The sequence below is a fragment of the Xenopus tropicalis genome, chromosome 6, assembly GCF_000004195.4.
Source record: "Xenopus tropicalis strain Nigerian chromosome 6, UCB_Xtro_10.0, whole genome shotgun sequence".
In the NCBI taxonomy this organism is placed as follows: domain Eukaryota; kingdom Metazoa; phylum Chordata; class Amphibia; order Anura; family Pipidae; genus Xenopus; species Xenopus tropicalis.
In genome coordinates this window covers 61,122,651-61,146,722 of record NC_030682.2, presented here as the reverse complement: position 1 = coordinate 61,146,722, position 24,072 = coordinate 61,122,651, and the positions used below count along the sequence as shown (strand labels likewise).

The window sequence follows — 24,072 nt, the reverse complement described above, 5'->3', positions numbered from 1 at the left end:
TTGCAGAATACACAGAACCTGCCAACTAGCATTTTGCACCCTGCCCCGTGCTTGAAAATAAGCACTGTTATATTCTAGCAAACTGAAAAATAGAAAATAAACAGTGCCATTTGAATATTTGTGGGAAAAAGTCACACACAATTGTCTAATACAGGTATGGAACCTGTTATCCAGAATGCTCAGGACCTGGGGTTTTTCTAGATAAGGGGTCTTTCTGTAATTCGGATCACCTGCCTTAAGTCTGCTATTAAAATTAGTAAAACAGTTATTAAACCCAATAGGATTGTTTTGACTTTAATAAGGATTAATTATATATTGGTTGGGATTAAGTACAATGCACTGTTTTATTATTAGAGAGAACAAGGAAACCATTTTTAAAAATGTGAATTATTTGATTAAAATGGAGCCTATGGCAGATGGCCTTTCTGTAATTCGGAACTTTCTGGATAATGGTTTTCCGGATAAGAGGTCCGATACCTGTACAGTCTTGGGCAGGGGACTCTTTATCTCCTGTATTGGTTCTTTTTGTATGTATTCTTGTATCTATATGTATACACCCACTTTTTTGCCCAACAACATAACTATAAATAGGTGTAAATAATGATAATAATACAGAGAATATAAAAAAAAAAACCTAAACAGAAAAATAATTAATTTTTGTTTCTATTAGCTGCTATGAAATAATGCATTGTGAAATACACTTTTTCTTTCCTAATTTAATGAACTTACATTCACGTTTTTACATTCTCACTACACATGATTATGTTTTCTTTCAGTGTTTCCCGTTTAACTTTTTTTAAACATAATTCTTCATTGTGAGGTTGTAGAGAAGCTTTTAGCCATGCTCTTGCAATTAGAATAGAAAACCTGATTTCTACAGGATGTACTGTTTCCTTGTTTATCCTGTAAGTCAAATAATCATGAACATGATATTCATAAAGCATCTATATCCTCTGGAGTGAGACTGCTTGGAAAAACGCCAAGATATCTGTCATACATTCACTGACCTTTTCTCTTCCCCGTGATAGGAAAAAAAAAGATCTGTTGCAAGAATATTTATAATCAAAGCACTTTGGTGAATATTTATGAATCCACCCCAGTGGCTAAATATAGTCAGAACTCACTGCCAAACACTTAATATAATGGTGACCCTCACTTGTATTTCAGTTTGCAAGTTCTGTTCTGCAGACACACCCACACCCAAGGCTCCTTCATTGACATACTTATCATTATGTACCCACGAGCTTGGTATTCTTAACCCCTTTTTAGTTTGCTCCCTCTTTCCCTTAATCTATCAAACTGGGTATACAATGCCTTCACAGCTGTATATACAGGTATGGTGTTTTCTGGATAAGGGGTCTTTCAGTAATTTGGAGCACCATATCTACTAAAAAAAATCATTTAAAATAAACCCAATAGGATTGATTTGCCTGCAATAAGGATTAATTATATCTTAATTGGGATGAAGTACAAGGTACTGTTTTATTATTATATTAAAGAAAAGGGAAATCAGTTATAAAAATTAGAATTGTTTGATTAAAAAGGACTCTATGGGAGATGACCTTCTCTTAATTCAGAACTTTGTGGCTAACGGGTTTCTAGATAATGGATCCCATACCTGTATAAATAGAGATATTCTGATTAAAGGGTTAGTTCAAATTAACTTTTATGGTGATATAGACAGCAGTATTCTTTATATTGCTGGCTGGAAACAGGAATACCAATAATACCCATCATTAAAGGAACAGTACATGGTCCCTCCTGTTTCTCATTTGTAAACATTGTTCATGAATTACTCAAAATCATGTGTGCAACCTGCCCTTACAACTGTGTTGAATTGAATTGTAGTGTAGTTGCCAGTCTTAGTACAGTACAAACAGTACTTATTGGTCCAAAGCTCATAACACTTTGTGAGAAGAATTCTCATACAAGTATGGGACCTGTTATCCAGAATGCTCGAGACCTGGGGTTTCCCGGATAAGGGATCTTTCTGTAATTTGGATCTCCATACCTTAAGTCTACTAAAAAATAATTTAAATATTGAGTAAACCCAATAGGATTGTTATGCCTCCAATAAGGATTCATTATATCTTAGTTGGGATCAAATACAAGGATCACTATACAAGGTATAATTACAAAGAAAAAGGAAATTATTTTGGGAGACGTCCTTTACGTAATTCAGAACTTTCTGGATAACTGGTTTCTGGATAACGGATCCCATACCTGTAGTTTATTTCTTTTATATATGTGTTGCAATAAAAACTCTATACTTTGTAGTTGTAGGAACATGTTAAAAAGTTCCTTCTTTAACATATGTTTCTGAGTTAAACAGTTATGTTTTTCTTTCTGTTATCAGAACCAGGCCAGTGATTACAGTGGATGTTACAATTTTACTGCCAACCTCCATCAACATCACAGCGCCGCAGTGCCACGATGGTACACAACAAATAAACTGTGTTAATGTCACTGTCTGCTTCCGCTTTCGTGGGAAACATGTTCCAGGAGAGATAGGTAAATATTGTTTGTACAAACTAGTATATATGTGTCCTGCAGCCCATACTCCTGCAGTTAAAATGCTGGTTTTGTAAAGTGTATTACATCATTACCTCTTATCAAACAGTTTAATACTTGTAGCGTTCAGCTAAAGCATAAAATCTAATTTTACATTTTAAATTTACATTTTGTGTATTCAGTAGTCATCTCAAGAATGTAGTTTTTTTTAACAAAATCTTCAAAAAGGAAAATTTTAAATTCTTCATTTCATCAATTGTTTATTTCTTAGGGTCCTTCACTCTGCTTCATCAACTGTTTTAATCCTGATAGCAGTTTTGCAATTATCTATAGCTGAAATTCTTGCTATTTTTAGAGGAGACAGTCCACAGTAGGTTGCAACTGATTTTGTAAAATACTGTATATTGTTTACATTTCTAGAGTGCAATGGGACATTGGCAGTAATGTACTTACTGTAATGGTGGCCTTGGTGAACTTGTACATGGGCTGTTTAGATATGTGCAGCAGTGTTTTTTGGGTGGAAAAATTTTGGATCCAGAGTAAATCATGTCACTTCCGATAATAAATGAATATAAATTGTGGGAAGTAATGGGTGTTTTTTTCCCCACGTTAACACCCTTGTGTCATAGCTCTAAAACCCTGCAGATCAAATAGGGTTATTTTGCATAGTAACTGAAGCTAGAAAGCTTATCAAGAAGCAGATTAATTTTAAAATGTTATGAGAACAGGATATATTTAGTAACAAAATCTGGCCAGAACTAATTGCAAGAGCATGAAAAATGAAATGGAAATATTTTAATAAAGTTCTAAGATAGCATTACCACTTGAAGCAATATAAATTATGATATTCTGGAGGCCATTAGCAATTTGTAAAAGTTGCCAGAAATGATGTTAAGAAAACAAATTAGGATGTATAAAACATAGTGACTTTTCCAATATCAGGTGTAATTTTCCAATTTCCTTCATAGTCTTCATAGAGAATATGCTTTGTATCCCAGATACTGCAAATGGACTCAAAAGACTCCCAGTATCCAGAAAACTGCAAAAAAAACCCTGCAAAAAGTCAATAGGGCTCATTTAAGAAACACATTGTGCAAAAGAAAATTTTGTACACAAATTTCTGCCATAGTTATAGCATTAGCATTTGCACCCATTGCCTCTGATGTGTTACATGTGTAATAATGTTTTTTGCATATTTTACCAAATTAGTTTTAATTGCATAACATATGGTACAATTATTATTATTGTTAAAATTATTGTTTTAGGTGCCCCTATTGACACAGCACAAAGTTGGAACCCAGGAATTACTGCCACCTTTGAGATGGTGGTACCTCCCAGGTTCCCCTGCGTCACTGAACAACATTCTGGCTACTTAGGTTTGCTTATGTATTTTCACACAGCCTTTGTGTAATCCTTTTAATAGTAAATAAATATAGAAATGCAGTGTAAGTGTATTGGCCGTAATCTGCTCAAATGCTTTCTTACCAGTGAGAATATAAATTGCCAGCAGGAGAACATATGTGTCCTTCCAGCTTTCTGAAGTCATCTGAAGTGTCCTCAAGAGGCAACTTTGGAAATAAGCAACACATATGTTTTCCTACCAACAATTTACATTCTTGCCAGTAGAATTCAAGAAGAATAGACACCACTAAGGGCTCTGGCACACGGGGAGATTAGTCGCCCGCGACAAATCTCCCTGTTTGCGGGCGACTAATCTCCCCGTGTTGCCATCAGTTGCCATCCCACCGGCGAATGTGTAAGTCACCGGTGGGATGGCACACGCGGCGTGCACGATTTCGTCAAATCGCCGAAAATGCCTCGCGAGGCAACTTCGGCGATTTGCCGAAATCGCCTGCGCAGCGTGTACCATCCCACCGGCGACTTACATGTTCGCCGGTGGGATGGTAGTTCGGGGAGATTAGTCGCCCGTGACAAGGGAGATTTGTCGCGGGCGACTAATCTCCCCGTGTGCCAGAGCCCTAAAGGAGATTAATTGCAGGGTGACTAGCCTCCTCGCCATAGCCCTTATGCCTTGCAGTTTTTTGGAATATAATCTTTGTACTACTTATCTATAAACTGCTTGCTAGTCTCATCACTGGTCCGATATGTGTGGTTGTTAAAGCTTTAAAATTCTTATCTGTGAAGGGCTGAATGATATGATCAGTACTACTTCCAACTGAATAGTCAGTGAGAAACTCTCCACTGCTTAGCTACGGATTGGCAGGCAGTTCATTTGTGGCTAATTGGGTAATATCCTCACTGTTGCTTAATTGCTGATCTACAGGAAACATCCTCAAAAGCAAAAAAGTTGGTTCCTTTCACTGTTTTTTTTCCATGTACAATAATAATATTAGTGTCATATCATCTATTCCATTTTTGTTTTGTTTTATGGTGAAAAATAATACCTGTAAAACTGCATTACTGCATAACAATGCTGTGTGTAGATGTTTTTAACATCCCTCAAATGCCCTAAATCCATTATTTTTGGGTTCGGCTGAACCCCAAATCCTTTGTGAAAGATTTGGCTGAATACCAAACTGAATCCAAATCCTAATTTGCATATGGAAAGGTTAAAAAGAAGTGTGCGCTTTGCGCATGCTTGACTTCCGTATTCCTGTAACCAAAATTTTAAGGATTTGGATTCGGTTCAGCCAGACACTTGGATTTGGACAAATCCGAGTCCTGATGAAAAGTGGCAAATCTTTGCCAAATCCCGAACCGAAACCTGGATTCGGTGCATCCCTAACAGTAAGTGACATAAATCTTTGTGCTGGCACTTTATTCCACAGCCTGTTTCTTAGGTTTGAAGTCACCAGACTTTCTTTATTTCAGTTCTAAATATTTTACCCTCAAGACAGAGTTTATTTTAGATGCTTATATTATGATAGCCTTATAGTGACCCTTTCTGTTTAAAAGCATTTTTGATGAATTTATCTACTCTACTAATAAGGTGGAAAATATGAAGCCTTGGTGTGTGGCATGTAATGTTTACTGTAGGTGATAAAGCACATAGATAGAGTTCCCAGAATGTAAGCACTTGTAATCTAGACATTGATTATTATTTGTATTTTTCTCAAGTAGGTTCAGTTTCCCTGTTTGCCCTGTTTAGCTAAAATAAAATACCAAAAATCACAGATTAAGCAAAATGTCCAGCACAAGTCCTAATCATTGAATTTATGTTAAAAACAGGGTATACTGCCCTGTGTGAGAACCAGAGAAACTCATTACTGATTGTGCCCTGGTACAATGTGAACTTCCGATTCCAGTGTTGCCAAGCAGCAGTGCTAACGATAAAACCACCACAGCTTCTGTATAAATCCTGTTATGGATTTTTGGGCATATTTTACTTAGATGTGGCAGTTTTACTGTATAAATCCCAACAGGAGCTGTCAACCTAGTGTGGTTATGAAGCACAATATTTGGTGCACATAGATTACTGAGCAGTGCACCTTCAGCTGCCTTCAACGCATTATATGTTGAAAGAAAAGGGAATTATTTATACAGGGATTTTCTCCCATGAGACGTAAAGCACTTTACAGGGTAGGTTTTATAGTAATTAAGGCAGCTATTGTAGTAGCTCTAAGTACACCAGTACACCATTTGATTAAGTGAGTTTTTTAGGGTCACAAGGAGTTGCCACTGGGATATGAACCAGTGTCTCTAGCTTGAGCTTCAAATCACTTAACCTCTAAGCCAACAAAACTAAATCAGTGTGATAATGATTATGTTGGAAAAAAAAGAATTCAGAAAACGAATGATGGTTTGCTACAGGCTCAGTTTTTAAGATAAATTTTATTGTTTTGTATTTTTAGCACGAAGACACACGGGGTGATTAGTCACCACAACTTTTTAAAAGTTGTGGTGACTTATCTGCACAGCAAAAACTGGCAAGCATTTAGTTGCGCCGACTTCTACTATTATACCCTATGGACAAAAAGTCGCTGCGATTAGTGGGCGACTAATAGCCCCGTGTGTTCTCGCCTTTAAACAACCAAAACAACACACCCTTCTTCCCTTTGCCCCTGCCTTGGCCTTACAGACAATGTATAGTAAGCAACCAAAGAATAAAATAGAAAGCTACAGGCACATTTTTCATTCTTATTCTAAAATTCTGTTGCAGAATTGTATTACAACTTGACAGCTGATGTTGCAAAGAAAGAAAAAAGCCAACAGCCCAGAGTGTTTTTGGTGTCATCTGGAGAGAATGTTGCACAAGTTAGTGAGAAACTCCAGCTAACTCACTTGGAATTGAAGTGTGAACAATATCTCGCCCATGTCAAGGTAGGTTAACAACTCATCAGCTGTTATAGGTATGGGGCCCATTATCTAGAAATCAATTATCCAGAAAGTTCCAAATTACGGAAAGGCCATCTCTCATTGACTCCATTATAAACAAATAATTCAAATTTTTAACAATGATTTCCTTTTTCTATTTAATATAAAATGGTACCTTATACTTGATCCCAACTAAGATTTAATTTGTCTTTATTGGAAGCAAAACAATGCTTTTGGGTTCATATAATATTAAAAAAGTCATTATGTTATTAGTAGACTTAAGGAATGGTGATCCAAATTGTGGAAAACTCCAGGTCCCAAGCATTCTAGGAACAGGTCCCATACCTTAATATGTTACCAGCCCTTAAGAAGGATATTAATGAGCTGGAGAGAGTGTAGGAGAGAAATCTAATCTATGAAGGTAAACAGTCAAGGTTGTTGTTTTCTCTGCAGAATAGGTGCTTGCGAAGATACAGTAATATGATTACTCTTTACATGTACATTAGAGGACATTATAGACAGATGGCAGTGATCTTTTTCCCAGAGGCAACCCTTTTAGATTAGAGAAGCAGAACTTTCATTTGAAGCAATGTGGATGGTTCTTCACTGTAAGGACAGTGAAGTTGTAGAATGCCATTCCGGATGTTGTGATGTGATGGGGATTACTGTTGGTCTGCAACTGAGATGATTTCATTATCCATTAGAGAAGGATGAGATCACAATGTTTCATCTGTTTGATAGCTCAACCAATTAAAGGGGGCATGCTCCTTAGGCTAGTGCCACATGGGGCCGATTCTTTGCCTGTGGAAAAGCCAACATCCAGAAAGCTTTGAATTATGGGAAGGCCATCTCCTAAGAAAATAATTCTAAAAAAATGATTTCCTTTTTCTCTGTAATAATAAAACAGTATCTTGTACTTGATCATAACTAAGATATAATGAATCCTTATTGGCATCAAAAAACACCTGTGTTATTTGATGAGTTATCAACTTGACATGTGCGTTATCCTGTTTTTTATAATTCCCTGTACCCCCACATTGTTGCTTTGCTATATTTTTAAGGGAAAGAAGAGGGGATCACCCTTTTTTTAAATATTAGCTGTTTTGCTTAGTATACCAAAGCAGTCATACAACTTTCTTAATATGGCAATGTCCTTTTTCCTTTAAAGGTACATACATAGGTATTAGTTAATGGTATACAGAATTTTAGGGTCCCTTAACCTTGTGAATAAAACATTTCTCTTAAATATATATTATATTTGCCTATCAATCAGTTGCTTTCTAATATTCTAATTACTTTCTAATTATTCCCTAGTCTTTTGAAGAGAAGTTAAAAATAAATCAAATTCTTATAGTAGGGTTACTTGGCTGCATAGTAAAATATATTTACAGCACATTTACCCCAAACCTTGAAGAGAATAACCACTCTGGGTCCTGCAGTCAGGAGCCACGCTGGGCACGTTGAATTCTCTGGCTTCCCAGAAGCTACTGGGTCCATACTTATGTCCCTGGAAATTGCCTTAAGAACGTAAGAGGATTCTGTGCAAATATTCATTATTAGAAATGGTCTTACTTTCCTTGAATGGAAAGTAATGTTCCTAGTAAGAAACAGTAGTATTGAGGTAAGTCATAGCTATTGATCTTTTTTTTAATTACAACAGGTAATGGTACTCGCCTCAGCTTTCTGTAAAATGCATCATGTGCATTTCTGTTATTTTTAAGTGCTGCTATGATTGAAAGCATTTACAAATCCAAAATAAACAGGGATTATAGGATGATAATCCATGCATCTGAACATCCCAAAAGTTGTACTCTTAGGGGCCCATTCATTAAAGCACGACTTTTCGCGCAAAATTGTGTGAAAATTATTTTCATGGTCGTACAAATATATCATGGTTGTGATCCGACAGTCACGAAATGTTCGTATCCAAACGATCGTAAACGACTAAACCATGAAAAAGTCAGACTATTTTAATGATATTATCGTGGTCAATACGAAAAGTTCTAACAATTAGAAAAAATTAAAATTTTTCTCATTCGTGATCAATCGTGCTTTAATGAATGAGCCCCTTAGTGTGCCTAGTTAAACATAAAAATGCGTGTTAAACTGGTTGCTATAATTTGGCAACTGCCGACAGCCTTCTTTAAAGCTAGTTAGAAATAAATAGATAAAGCAATCCAATTTGACCACTTTTGATCATTTACCCATGTGCTAACCTTGAAAGGAGCCTATTTACAATTAAAGGCAAGTATATTTTAATTGAACCTAAACCAAAATAGGATATGGGTCTGATTTGTTTTAATTATTTGCTTGCAGTTTGTAGTTTGTCCGTGCTGCTATTACCCAGATCTGCTGTACTTTGCATTTGCAAGACAATTGGCGTTTGTATATTCACTCTTTTTATACCCTTACCTTTATACTTTATAGCTCTCTTTGTAGTTGATTGTCTAGAGTGCAGAAAAAACAAAGACAGGTATGTTGACTGCATTTCAAGTCAGAACTACTAGTGCTATTTACTAACTGCAGTGGAAACTTACAATAGTGTTTCCTGCCTCATATAACTGAATATTTGCCAATACTTTGTTAACCTCAACTGTTAATGGAAGGGCATTCCTGAGGGATTGACCATGCATGGCCTTCTAATCAAGATGAGGCATCAGAGTGTTGAAATGGCTCTTCTCTTTGTTTATTCAGCAAGATAAATTGCATTATACTCCTGGCACTTAGCAGTAGCCAGACCCCTGATAAAGACCAGCAGGGAAACATTTGTCACAAGGCTGTAAATTGTGAAAGTATATCTTCAAGTCTCCACCAGGCAGAGATGCCATTCTCCAAGGAGTACAAATAAGAGCAAACTAGTCATTATTGTATTAAAACTGTCAAATGGAATTACATTTATACTTAAGTGTATTAGAAGAAGTTGGATTCCAGAACTCTGAGATCTTTCAATTTAATTTTGTTTCACTTACAAGCATTTCTTTAGAAGTGTTTGAAAAACCGTTATTATCATAATTTAGTATTAAAAAAACTGTAGAATGTGTAGGGGGAACCATAAATAATTAAGCAAACAGAAGCAAACATTTGCACTGTATTTTAATAACACAGCTGTTGGCCTCTGAATAGAGAAAATCTTTTTTAAAGGACCAAGAAAGAGACATTGTACTGAACATTTATAGGTTTAGAAGGCTATATTTGTTTTGTAGGGCTTGTTAAGAACTATGGCACTAGTTTGTAAAGTATCCAAATGAGTGGATATTTATCTAAGTTAGCAATCAACATGGTGGGCTAAAATAAACCCCCGGCCAATAGTTGCATCACCTGCAGTGGTCCACGCATGGCCAAGGACTGCATTCTATGGCTTGATGCAGTTTTTGCCCCCAGGATTCTCCAGCCCATACCTAGGACAATTCTCTTAGTCTAAGTCAGGGATCCCCAACCTTTTATACCCGTGAGCCACATTTAAATGGAAAAAGTGTTGGGGAGCAACACAAGCATTGAAAAAGTTCCTCTGGGTGCAAATAAGAGCTATAATTGGCTATTTCGTGTGGATTGGCAGTCTACAGATGCTTTACATTGGGTTTTATGCAACCAAAACTTGCCTCCAGGCCAGAAATTCAAAAATTAGCACCTACTTTGAGGACACTGGGAGCAACATCCAAGGGGTTGATGAATAACATGTTGCTCATGAACCACTGGTTGGGGATCACTGGTCTAAGTCAGTAAGATTCAGTGCTCTCAGTGGCCGCATTATAATGAAAAATATAATTTTTTTAGAAAAGCAAGGAACCCCTATTAATATAGATTATCACAAAATTGAAAAACAAAGAAAATGTCTTAGGGGCACATTTACTAATCCACGAACGTCCGAAAATCGTCCGAATGCGTTTTTTTCGTAATGATCGGTACTTTGCGACTTTTTCGAGCTCTCAATACGAAAGTTGCGACAATTCGCGAAAGTCGTAATGGCTATGAAAAAGTCGCGACAATTCACGAAAGTCATAATGGCAATGAAAAAGTCGCGACAATTCACGAAATTTGTAATGGCTATGAAAAAGTCGCGACAATTCGCGCAAGTGGTAACGGTTACGAAAAAGTCGCGACAATTTACAGGAAAGTTGTAACGGGGACGAAAAAATCACAAACAATACGAAACAGTCGCAAAATGTTTGTTTTCCAATCCGAATTTTTCTCATTCGGATTCGTGGATTAGTAAATCAGCCCCTTAGTCTATTTGAGTAATGAAAAATAATTCAAAGCAAGTTTATTGTTGTCAATTAAAATATTAGGAAAAAAGCAAATTCTTTAGTTATGCAACTTCTTGGGACTTGCAATCCTTGTTGGAACTAACATTATTGAGAGAATTAACCTTTATATGAAACATAAAATAGTTTTTCCTTTTGTTTTATAATCTTACTGGTCTGAACAGAACTTAATTGAATAGTTTACAAAGCTGGTGATGCCGGCTAATGCAGGACTGCTACTAGTAATAGTTGTAGGTAATAGTTGCGGGTAATCCGCAAAATATTTTCCACATTGTGGGTCACCCACAGGCCCCCCTACAGAGGAAGCAGGGCCAGGCCCCCCTGCTTCATCTGTAATTATGCTGTTGATTTCTGACAATATTGCCATTGTGCCTGCCATGCTGGCCCATAGGTAAGCGATGGCTTAAAAAGCTCTGAAGGATAGTGATGACATTTTTCTGCAATAAAGACAAAGCAAGAAAGTGTGAAATTTTTTGCCAGGTTTTACTATGAAAAAATACATATAAACTCTAATGTATTGTAAAATAAAGTTGTGCAGCGTGGGAAAAGTTGCTCAGAAAAAAACATGCATGCACTCAATGCATTTTGCAAATTTTCTCTGTTTTGTGAACTTTTTTGCAAAGGAAAATAGGACAGATTCACCCGCCACTAATCAGAAGCCTGCCTGCTATGTGAAACATTTAAAAATAACTCTTTGTTTGCCTAACACAAGATATTCTTATACCACAGTGTAGCAGTGCATTCTAGTGATAAGCGGGTCAAGTTTTACTCGACCTACACCCAACCCTAACCCGCCCGCTCCAAGGCCGAACCCTACCTGACCCGGATAGTCCCCTCTATTTTCGGGCGCACGCCTATAGGCCCATAAAAGAGCCAGACCTGGAAAAGCCGTCAGTGTAAGGTCGCGTGTGGGGAGAGCAATCACAAGTGCTCAACCCAAACCCGCCCGCAACCCGAAAATGTTGTGCAGAGGTCTGCCCCACCTGCGCCAACCTCACATCACTAATGCATTCATTTTTTTTTTCAGTTCATGACCATGTTGCTAACTAGTTGCCTGATGATGTAGCATGCTCTAGTAAAGAACAAAACTGTATAAACTCAGAGAGATCATGGAGTGATCAGGTTAACCAAGAACTATTTCAGTGCACCTCATCACTCATGTAGCCATATATGAAGTGCTAGCTATAGGCCAACAGTTCTTAGTGAGCTGATTGATATCACAGCATCAAGCGAAGATATGTGGGAAGACATGTATGCATAGTTCAGCACTGTGTATATCTGTGTATGACTGCTTGTGAAGTTGCAGCCAAGAAGTAGCTAAAGAGCACTGCACAGCATTTTACCAACTTTTTACTATCTTAAAGGAGAAGAAAAGGCAAAGTCACTTGGGGGTGCCAAAATGTTAGGCACCCCCAAGTGACCGGGGTAGCTGCAGCGCTTCCTTCTTCCTGATTCACTCACGCGCGCATGCGCAGTAGAGTGAAAAGCAGCACTTTAACTGAAAAGCTGGTGCTGTTTTCTCCTAACAGGGGCACCAGCCCGGGGTACAAGGTAGGCGATTAAAGTCACTTGAGGGTGCCTAACATTTTGGCACCCCCAAGTGACTTTGCCTTTCCTTGTCCTTTAAAGCTGTGAAACCTCAAGGCTGCTAATTTTAGCACTAAATTGTGTTGGTGTGTTGTCTGTGTAAGCTGCATCAAATTTGTATCAGGGAATATATAATTAAGTCTGTCAGGTTGACTGCAGCTTCTTGATGCATTATAGTTTGTGTATTATTGATTGGGATATGAGGTAACTCTGGGGACAAAACCACTTACAACAATCTAATTGAATGCCTCTAGGATGAGTGACCTAAACTCAATTTAATCAAGTGTACCAAGCCAGCCTATATGAAAATCATTTTAAAGTCAGCAAATAAAAACAATATTGCTATTCAGATTGTTTCGATTTAAAATGCATTTTAGAAAATTGAGATTATACTATATAAAAGTATTTGATATCTGAAGTAATAGCTGTCTTTATATCCTTTAATAGCAATATCCATTAAACAACTTAAATATCCAAACCCAATGATTCCTCCAGATAAACCGCAACCCACATGTCTGTCCTTAATTCCCCAGCAGGCATCAGCAGTTAACCACTGTGCTGGCAAGGAACAGACATTTTAGTAATTTATGTGGTTCAGTGGGTAGCAGGAACTAATCCCTGTTTATGTGTAAATGCATTTTAATCTAAATGCACATTAAGTTCACAGACCAGAACCAGCTTTGTGGGTGGTGAGGGTTGTAGTATACAAATTCTTGTGGGCCTTCAACTTCACCAGTACTTCTCTTTGAGTGATTTCAGTACTCATATGGTTCACCCAGTTTGGATTCTCTTGGCTGTACAAATGTCCAGAAAACACACAACCAAAAGGGTCTTTTCTAGACTATGCACTATGTCTGCATCATGTGAAATGCATTTGTGCATTCTATTACTGACCTGCATCAAAAAAAGGCATGACTCCCTGAGCCATCAATTTAGCCCTTAATAAGTATATAAAAAAATATTTTTTTTAAATAATATTTATAGTAGACTTCATTGTATATATTTTACTGATGGCAAAGTTTTAGCTCTACAGCACCCTCTATGGGGCTGATTTACTTACCCACGAACGGGTCGAAATGAGTCCGATTGCGTTTTTTTCGTAATGATCGGTATTTTGCGATTTTTTCGGCTTCTTTACGAATTTTTCGTTACCAATACGATTTTTGCGTAAAAACGCGAGTTTTTCGTAGCCATTACGAAAGTTGCGTAAAATCTGGCGATTTTTCGTAGCGTTAAAACTTGCGCAAAAAGTTGCGCTTTTTTCGTAGCGTTAAAACTTACGCGAAACTTTGCACATTTTAAGTTTTAACGCTACGAAAAAAACGCAACTTTTTACGCAACTTTCGTAATGGCTACGAAAAACTTGCGTTTTTACGCAAAAATCGTATTGGTAACGAAAAATTCGTAAAGAAGCCGAAAAAATCGCAACAAATACGAAAAAGTCGCAAAATGTTCGTTTTCAAGTCGGAACTTTTCCAATTCGGGTCGGATTCGTGGGTTAGTAAATCAGCCCCTATGTGTGTGCTGGTTTTGTTCTCACACAGCTCACCTTGCATTGTGCATGACAAAAAGTTCAAAGATAGATTGTTCAAATACAGAACTCTCCTTACTGGAGGAAGGATTAGCTTTGTTAGCGGGACTAAAGGCCCCCATACACGGGCCGATAGAAGCTGCTGATAACGGTCCCTTGGACCGATTCGGCAGCTAATCGGCCCGTGTATGGGCAGAAACGAGCGGCCTGGCCGACCGATATCTGGCCTGAAATTGGCCAGATATCGATCGGCCAGGTTAGAAAATCCAGTCGGATCGGGGACCGCATCGTCTCGTTGATGCGGTCCCCGAACCGACTGCCCATGGCCGCAAATGTAATCCGATCGTTTTTTTTTAAAGCAGCTTGCTACCCGATATCGCCCACCCGGAAGTGGGGATATCGGGTAAAGATTCCGATCTTATAGTGTATGGGGACCTTAAGCTTTGTTATCCAAGCCTTTAGTTTCTCATTTTTTTCGTGGTGAATGTCCTGATGACAAAATGCAAGGAATTTCAGCAACTGCTTCCTATTATAGCCAATGGAAATCTCAATATGTATGCCACAGTAAAGACTGTCAGTTAAAAATTCATGTTAAAAAGTCTGTGAGCAATATGTGGTGCAAAACCCACCTACTGTTATATATTCCAAGTGATTCCTAATAAGGAAACTTAGCAGACATTACATTTGACATATGCCCAAGGGCTTTGGTTTAGTTTATTCTGCCTTTAGTAACCTTTCTTATCGCTCCAACGATGTCTACGGCTCACCACAGGTCTTTCCACCTCTGGAAAGCACAGTGGGTTGCCTCAGACCCATGAATATTGCCTAAAACCACATGCTTCAGGTTGGAGAGAAACATAATGTAAAGGCAAATATTTAAGCTCTGTGAAAAATGTAAGGTAGCAGTTACTTTATTCAGGTTTCTGCTTTCAATAACTTGTAATAATATTTTAATCCAATCTATCTACTAGTCTCATATCTGCTATTATGCCATATCTTAAAAACTTTAAGCAACTTTGCAATGTACATTAGTTATTTGTGACTGTGTTTGCAACTGAAGTGAATATCTGTCTGGTTGCTTACATTCTCTGACTCCTTGAAAGCCAGCTGATTAACACACTGAAGAATTAGCCTTTTATTTAAATGCATGACAAGTGGCCACAAGGTAAGCAAGCAGGTATTGTTTTTGCACAGTTATTTTCTTTATACTTTAGGAGTTCTCATTTATTGTAAATAAGCAAATATCCGCAGAGGAAAGTGCTGAACAACTTTACTGATTCATTGCTGGTGTTACTTAAACAGTTTTCATAATCAACTCCATTTCACGATTCTTGTTACTCTTCTGCAACACAGTTCTTTATGAAGTGATCCCCCATGATATACATCTCTTTATCTTTCCTCACACTTGTGGCCAATTAGCTTGTTACTCAAAATTCAGTGTCAGATATCCACCTCCCAGACAGATTCTTCTCACTGGTGCTACTCTACCAGGAGCACATCCTAGATTTGTCAGACCTTTTCCTAGCCAGGCAGTTTCCATCTCTAGGTGTCTAGCTTCCTCTCATTCAGCCTCACTGAAGCCATTTAACTAGGTCATTTAGACCTTAATCAAACCTGACAATGTAGAATCTAAATGTAGAATATTTATGGCCACAACTGCAGTCACGTAAAAATGGACTTAACTTGTTGCGCACATTGACACCATTCCCTAAGTGTACTTGTGCCCAAAGACTCTCCTTGCTGTTCTCTGTGTAAAGGGGTTCCCTGAAATTACTAGCATCTTCAACATGATGATGAAGCCTGCACCCTTCCATTTTTGTTTCATAAATGCAGCACCTAGTTTAGAATGTTTAAAAGTTGTTTGCTGATTAATGTTAGTTTCAATAGTTTTAAGGCATGAAGCCAGTAAACTGTCATTATGGTAAGGATATGATTCAGTGCATAGTAGTAATTCATTTCTATGTTTATTTTGTTTAGCAATTTTATATATAGTTTTGTTTAAACCACAAAAGGTAGTTTTTCATTGCTATCGCTCAAATTTATAAAAAATGTAGAGAATGTAGGAACATTTTCAAGACTAGAGCAGGTAACCACTTGGAGCATTTGAATGTGCATAAATCAAATAATTTCAGTGCTAACAAAGCAACACACAAATGTGAAATCAGCTTATTAAGTGCATCCAGATTGTTGATTATCTCCCTACATGCTTTGCAAAACAAATCAGGTTGATAAAAATATTGATACAGGTGTAGCAATCCTACTTGCTCCATGACATGATTTTAATATTGAAAAGTTAGATAATTACCGTATATACTCGAGTATAAGCCGATCCCAATATAAGCCGAGGTACCTAATTTTACCTAAGAAAACTGGAAAAACCTATTGACTCGAGTATAAGCCTAGGGTGGGAAATGCAGCTGCTACTGCTAAGTTTAATAATCAAAATAAATACCAATAAAATGACATTAATTGAGGCATCAATGGGGTATATGTTTTTCAATATTTATTTCAAAGAAAAACAGTAAACTAGCTCTATAAGCGGAGAAGAGGGTCAACAAAAACAATATGAGTGCTACCCCACGCTCATTGCACATTGGCAAACTGGCGGCAGACCCAGTCCCGGAGGGATGTAAGGGCAAATAAGTATTGCTAGTGAGAGCCTAGGCCAGGGCACTGGGGGGTCTGGTTGCAGGGGGCCTAATTTGCACACAAAGGAGAGAGGGTGCTAGTCTAGAGGGACCCATGGCACCCGACTCGAGTATAAGCCGAGGGTGACTTTTTCAGCACATTTTGGGTGCTGAAAAACTAGGCTTATACTCGAGTATATACAGTAGATAGAAAACACTTGGCAGCAAAAAAAATTAATAATTATGGCTATCATTTCTATTTTACTCATTGTTAAGCAAAAATATACTTCCTTTTTTTTATTAAAGTCTCCACAGTGCATGGTTTTGGCTTTTGAGGAATTCAAGGCTAGCTCCTGTAAGCTCTTGAACACAGATCTGTTCCATTCACAGCATGTGTTTACATTACAGTTCACTGAGTATTTTAGCCAAAAAAGGCACCATTGTCTGTTATGGATCTTGAGGAATACGACTCTTGGTGGTTTTGGAGCAGAACCTTGGATTTTAATGAGAAAGTAGTGGTTTCCACTTCTGTGAGGTCTGTAATGACTCATGCTTGAAAATAAATGAGACTTTAACAAATTAATTATAATGTTGAGCAGTACTTAAATTGAAGCACTTTTGTATTTCTTCTTTTATATTTATATGGAGCAAGTGTGAATACAGTTTTAAAACCACAGTGATCAGAGTAATAAAACAGCATTTTAAATTACCACAGTTCTCTGGTAACATGTTGGTGTGTATAATAATTGTTGAAATAAAAAGAATATGTTGGACCAGTATACAATTTAAATGTAAAACATGAGTACACCTCCTACCTGTAGTGATTGGATAGGTTTTCCTTAAGGTGACTTATGGTGACTACGGTCAGGAAGTCTGTTAGGCCCAATGTTTAGGTTCACCTGAGCAGTGGTTCAATTTTCAGGTTATCTTCTCTTCTATACATTTCATTCTTAACGTTCCTCATTGTTCCTACACTTCAGCAATTATCTTGAGGCAATATGGACAACCACAATATATGTTATGTACTTGTGGTGAGCCATGGTGAGGATTCATTTTAAATAGTTTATTATTAGTAGTATTGTGTTCTGTTTTGTTATTATGCATAGATAAATAGTTAATTTTGATTGAATAGAGACAATAATCCAGCAGCCTGTGAGTGTTTCCTTTGACATTGCTAAACCACATTAGTGCAAAAAAAAAAATCTTGCTCTTTTTTCTCTCTGTAAATATATACATATTCATAATTTACATACATGTAAAAAACCCTTAGTATTTTGCCTGTCCAGAAAGGGAGTGGTGGTGATATCAAGCCCCACTTAAAAGCATTAAGTGAATCTGTCATTGCAGCATCCCCCAGCAAAGCATTCCATAGGCTCAGTGCTCTCCATTATCTGTCTATATCCCCCCATAATATACTGTATTTGTAAAGTGTCATCATGTTCCCTTACAAGCACCTCTTCTCCAGAGAAAAATAACACAACATTACTCATAGTTTACTTGTCCCATTCCTTTTACCAATTTAGTTGCACACCTCTGCAGTCTCTCCAGCTCATTAATATCCTTCTTATGGACTAGGTCCAAATTGCACTGCATACTCTAAGCAAGGCCATACCAGATATCTATAAAGTGGCAAAATTATCACTTTGTCCTTCAAGCAAGTTTTTATGAGAAAGTACATTATTACATTTAGTAGACACTGGCTGACAGTGACTAGGGTTGCAAAGCCTATTATCCTCAATAACTTAAATGTTCAAAAAATGTCCACTTCCGTGTTTACGTGACAAAAAGTCACGTGATTTTTAGCATTCGGATTCGGTTCGGCCAGGACCGTAGATTTGGCTGAATCTGAATCCTGCCGAAAAGGGCTGAATCCTGCCAGAATACCGAACCGAATCCTGGATTTGGTGCATCCCTATCTCCAACAAAATTGTATTTATTGTATAACTAGCATGTAGTTTACCCAAATGCAAAGCCATGCACACTGAACCTCATTTGCTACATTGCTCCAGTTTACTCAAATCAGTCTGCAAAGTGGAAAAGTTTTCCATTGAACCTATTGCTATGCTCAATATAATTAGCAAACACAGCGATAGCGCTAAAATGCCAGGCTTTATTAATGAACAAACATATACCATAAGGCAGACCCCTTTAGATACCCCACTTTTAACATTTGTCAAGCACCATCAATTAAAACTCAGTAATCTTTCAGTCAGTTTATCCAAATTAGGAATTCTCTGAGACCAGCCAACTGTTACAGACTGTAATGTAGTGGAGCCTGTAAACTGCCAGAACTTATATGTGTAGCAGGAGAGCCCTGCCAACCCGGTATTCACCGAAGCCCTTTTGGGGCCCTGGACTTTCTGTTCTGGAGAAAAGTTAATCCAAAAAATGCAGTACCAAAGGGATCAGGCAAAGACAAGGTCAGAGTCAGGCAAATGGTCACTGACAGGTAGTGGAGATTCGTAAGTCAGGGACAGGCAAACAATCAGCTGGAATCAGTACAACAAAGATTCAGCAGAATATACTAAACCAGCTTGGGCACCGAAACAAGGAAAGGAACGCTATTTGAATTTCTGCTGACATCATAAGGCAACGTTGAGCGTCTCTGGCATTACTGTGCGCATCTAAGCAGAGAAGCCCGGGGACTGGCACGCCTAGATGCGATACCATTTTTTGGTAGGGGAACGGGATTCAGACTTTGTTTGCCTTTTAAGCAAATCTTTTGTTAAAGATTCAGTATCCATCTGAATCCAGGAAGGGTGGATTCAGTGTATCCCTAATTCAGATACAATCGGTAAAACCATCTACAGTGCTGTATCAAATGTCATTGCAAAATTGAATTAAATCACAGCCACAGCAACCCCGGATCTAGGTTTCTGATCACCTTCTCAAAAAATACAATTACATTTGTCTGTCAGCATCGCTTACAAATCAGTGCTGACATACCACATTCTATTGTTAAATATAAGAATATTATAAATCACAGAAGAGTTCTAAGACTGGATAATGACATAAGACTGAAGACAGACTGCTTTAATACAGGTCATGGAACTCCAAGGTTACTTTAAATAACATAGTTTTTTTAACAGAAGGGGGTATTTTATTTATTGTAATACACAAGATACAGTAAGTCATGTGACTCGTGTCACTGATGACATCACTAAGCACTGTTTATAAGGATTTTATTTACAGAATATTCATGTATATAACATAATACACAAATATATTCAGGCAGTTCAAGAACCCACTAGGAATGACGCTATTTTGGACCTGGTGATTTCTAATAATAATGAACTCATCTCTAACATTTGTGTGGGTGAGCATTTGGGGAACAGTGATCACAACATGGTCTCCTTTGAGATAATGCTGCAGAGACAGCGCTATAAGGGAGTAACTAATACGCTCAATTTTAGACGTGCAGACTTTGCCAGTATAAGGGCATCTCTGCAATGTGTCAACTGGGAAAGGCTTTTCATGGGGTTAGACACAGAAGGAAAATGGAACATCTTTAAAACATTGCTTTGTAGGTATACACAACAGTATATCCCCCTTGTAAGCAAGGAGAGGCATCGCAAAGCAAAACCTTTATGGCTGAATAAAAGTGTTATTGTCGAGGTTGGTAAGAAAAAACGTGCTTTTAGGGCATTCAAGTTAGCTGGGACAGCAGAAACTTTCATCAGGTACAAGGAAGCAAATAAAGCATGCAAAAAAGCTATCAAGCAAGCTAAAATAGAAATGGAAAGGGATATTGCTGCTAGGAGTAAAAAGAATCCTAAATTATTTTTTAATTATGTGAATAGTAAAAAAATGAAGCAAGAAGGGGTGGGAACTTTATTATCACGGGGGGGTAAGTTGGTGGATGAGAACGGGGAAAAAGCTGAAATTTTGAACTCTTATTTTTCATCTGTCTATACATCTGAGGAGCCAGATAATGAAGGCTTCCCTTGTAATATGCCCAGTTCTAGTAATTTAGCTACTGGCGCATGGGTCACTCGGGAGGAAATTCAAAAGAGACTTGAACATGTAAAGGTAAACAAAGGTCCAGGGCCGGATGGGATTCATCCCAGGGTATTAAATGAGCTGAGCGCTGTGATTGCCAAACCTCTTCACTTAATTTTTCAGGATTCATTGAGGTCTGGCATGGTGCCAAGAGACTGGCGGATTGCTAATGTGGTGCCGTTATTTAAAAAGGGATCCCGTTCTCAGCCTGAAAACTATAGGCCTGTTAGTCTGACATCAGTAGTAGGAAAACTTTTGGAAGGGGTAATAAGGGATAGGGTACTTGAATACATTGCAGTTCACAATACTATTAGTTTGTGCCAGCATGGTTTTATGCGTAACAGATCTTGCCAGACTAATTTAGTCGCCTTTTATGAGGAGGTGAGCAGGAACCTCGATGCTGGAATGGCAGTTGATGTCATCTACTTGGACTTTGCTAAAGCGTTTGATACAGTACCTCACAGAAGGTTAATGATCAAATTAAGGAATATTGGCCTAGAACATAATATTTGTAATTGGATAGAGAACTGGCTGAAGGATAGAGTACAAAGAGTGGTGGTAAATGGAACATTTTCTAATTGGACCAGTGTGGTTAGTGGAGTACCGCAGGGGTCAGTCCTTGGGCCATTGCTTTTTAACTTGTTTATTAATGACCTGGAGGTGGGCATAGACAGTACTGTTTCTATTTTTGCTGATGACACTAAATTGTGCAAAACTATACGTTCCATGCAGGATGCTGCTGCTTTGCAGAGCGATTTGACAAAATTAGATAACTGGGCAGCAAACTGGAAAATGAGGTTCAATGTTGATAAGTGCAAAGTTATGCACTTTGGTAGAAATAATATAAACGCAAACTATCTACTGAATGGTAGTGTGTTGGGGGTTTCCTTAATGGAGAAGGATCTAGGGGTTTTTGTTGATAACAAGTTGTCTAATGCCAGGCAGTGTCATTCTGTGGCTACTAAAGCAAATAAAGTGCTGTCTTGTATAAAAAAGGGCATTGACTCAAGGGATGAGAACATAATTTTGCCCCTTTATAGGTCCCTGGTAAGGCCTCACCTTGAGTATGCAGTGCAGTTTTGGGCTCCAGTCCTTAAGAAGGATATTAATGAGCTGGAGAGAGTGCAGAGACGTGCAACTAAACTGGTTAAGGGGATGGAAGATTTTAACTATGAGGTGAGACTGTCAAGGTTGGGGTTGTTTTCTCTGGAAAAGAGGCGCTTGCGAGGGGACATGATTACTCTGTACAAGTACATTAGAGGGGATTATAGGCAGTTGGGGGATGTTCTTTTTTCCCATAAAAACAATCAGCGCACCAGAGGTCACCCCTTTAGATTAGAGGAAAGGAGCTTCCATTTGAAGCAGCGTAGGTGGTTTTTCACGGTGAGGGCAGTGAGGTTATGGAATGCCCTTCCTAGTGATGTGGTAATGGCAGATTCTGTTAATGCCTTTAAAGGTGGCCATACACGCACCGATATTATCGTACGAAACCTCGTTTCGTACGATAATCGATTCAGCCCTGAATGGTGTGTGGCGGATCTGACGATGTTTCGTGCGACCGATGGTCGTACGAAACATCGTGAGATCGCCACGTGTATGGCCAGCTTAAGAGGGGCCTGGATGAGTTCTTGATCAATCAGAATATCCAAGGCTATTGTGATACTAATATCTACAGTTAGTACTAGTGGTTGTATATATAGTGTATGTATGTGAGTGTATAGATTGGTAGGTGTGGGTTAAGTGTGCTGGGTTTACTTGGATGGGTTGAACTTGATGGACACTGGTCTTTTTTCAACCCTATGTAACTATGTAACTATGTAACTATATATTGTTTCTTAGTGACATTCCAGAGGAATTGTATTTACATTCTGTTTTTAACCCTATAAAAATATTGCCTCAGTCAATATGAGATAATCTTATTCTAAATATGTGTGTATTTTAGACCTTTTTTTCCTTTAAACATATCTTAACATTCCCAGAAATAATTGTCTGAATAATAGTAAAAGTATTTTTTTTTCACCACTAAGAAAGTATTTCTGACCCAAGAGATTATACAGATTTCAAAACAATATGTCATTCATTGAAAAACTTTCCATAGGAAGAGACACCTGTTTGCTGTCTAGTCTGTGTTATTTTGCACCAAAACATCACTTTCCAGATCTTCTAAACATTCCCAGAGCTTTATATTTGGAAGCCTATTTTGATTCTTTGACATAAATCTAAGAGTTGTTTGCAACTAGTGACATTCAACAGGGTCTTATGGAAAGAATCACCAGCTTGTATCTGTCTTGCTGTTGCAGAGCTAAATCTGTATCTATATCAGCCCATCATATGCTGCTGAGAAATGTAGTTTGCGCACATAGGCTATGTACACATTCAACGGTTAATGTATTATTGAATGTATTGTAGAATTCCCTTTACATGCCTGATTTATTTGGTCATGTTTAAGCAGGGCCAAAATAAACAATAAGCAGTTCACCTATTGTCTGACCCATATATACATTGATTTTTATATGACCTAAAATGCCTATTTTAATCAAGTAAGGTAGAAGTGATTGCTTCTGGTTTGCTCATTTCTCATGTAGTAGTGTTGCGGTTCACAAATTATCCACTGTCCATTTGACTCACTAAACAATCTTAACAGCATTAATTGATCTTTATTATTATTTTAGTCCTACACAGAGTGGGTCAGATTCAGTTCAGTTTCAGTGTAGAATAACTTAACTCACGGTTTATTATGTAAAAACTTCTGAAGTCTATGGGGAAAGCTGGAACTGAATTAGAGATAAAGGGTCTATGTATGGGCTGCTTAAATATTATATAATTTTTGGGGATATACCGAATTGAGCATTTGGCCAAGATTTGGTCTCTTTCAGCAAGATTCAGATTTGGCCGAATCCACTACCTGGCGAATCGAAACGAAATCCTTAAAATCACATGACCTATTGTTACATAAACATGGAAATTGAAAAATGTTACCCTTCCATAGCCTAATTTACATATCAGTTAGGTATTCGGCCAAATTTTTTATGAAGGATTATCCAAAATAGTGGATTTGGTGCATCCCTAATATTATTAGTTTCCATAGGCAATAACTTGTTAATAAATTGAGTGAATATCCTTGTTATTTAGTAACAATTATTCTTTCTTCCCTCTTACTGCAATTACAGTACAGAAAATTACAAATACAAAATATTGTAAAATAATTATGAACACACAAAATGTTTTCTGAAGTAAATGCTTTCACTTTCCAGAAGATCAGAATTCAGAAATGAGCACA

The 24,072-nt window shown here is 37.7% G+C and overlaps 1 protein-coding gene across 1 annotated transcript in view; it reads left to right on the top strand.

Annotated features, from left to right (window-relative positions):
• itga9 (integrin subunit alpha 9) overlaps window positions 1–24,072 on the top strand; it is a 190,711-nt gene that overhangs the window by 70,987 nt on the left and 95,652 nt on the right. Inside the window, exons 14-15 of the mRNA XM_002940247.5 lie at window positions 2,357–2,511; window positions 6,632–6,792. Coding sequence (XP_002940293.3) covers window positions 2,357–2,511; window positions 6,632–6,792 — 316 coding nt within the window. The remainder of the gene's footprint in view (window positions 1–2,356; window positions 2,512–6,631; window positions 6,793–24,072) is intronic.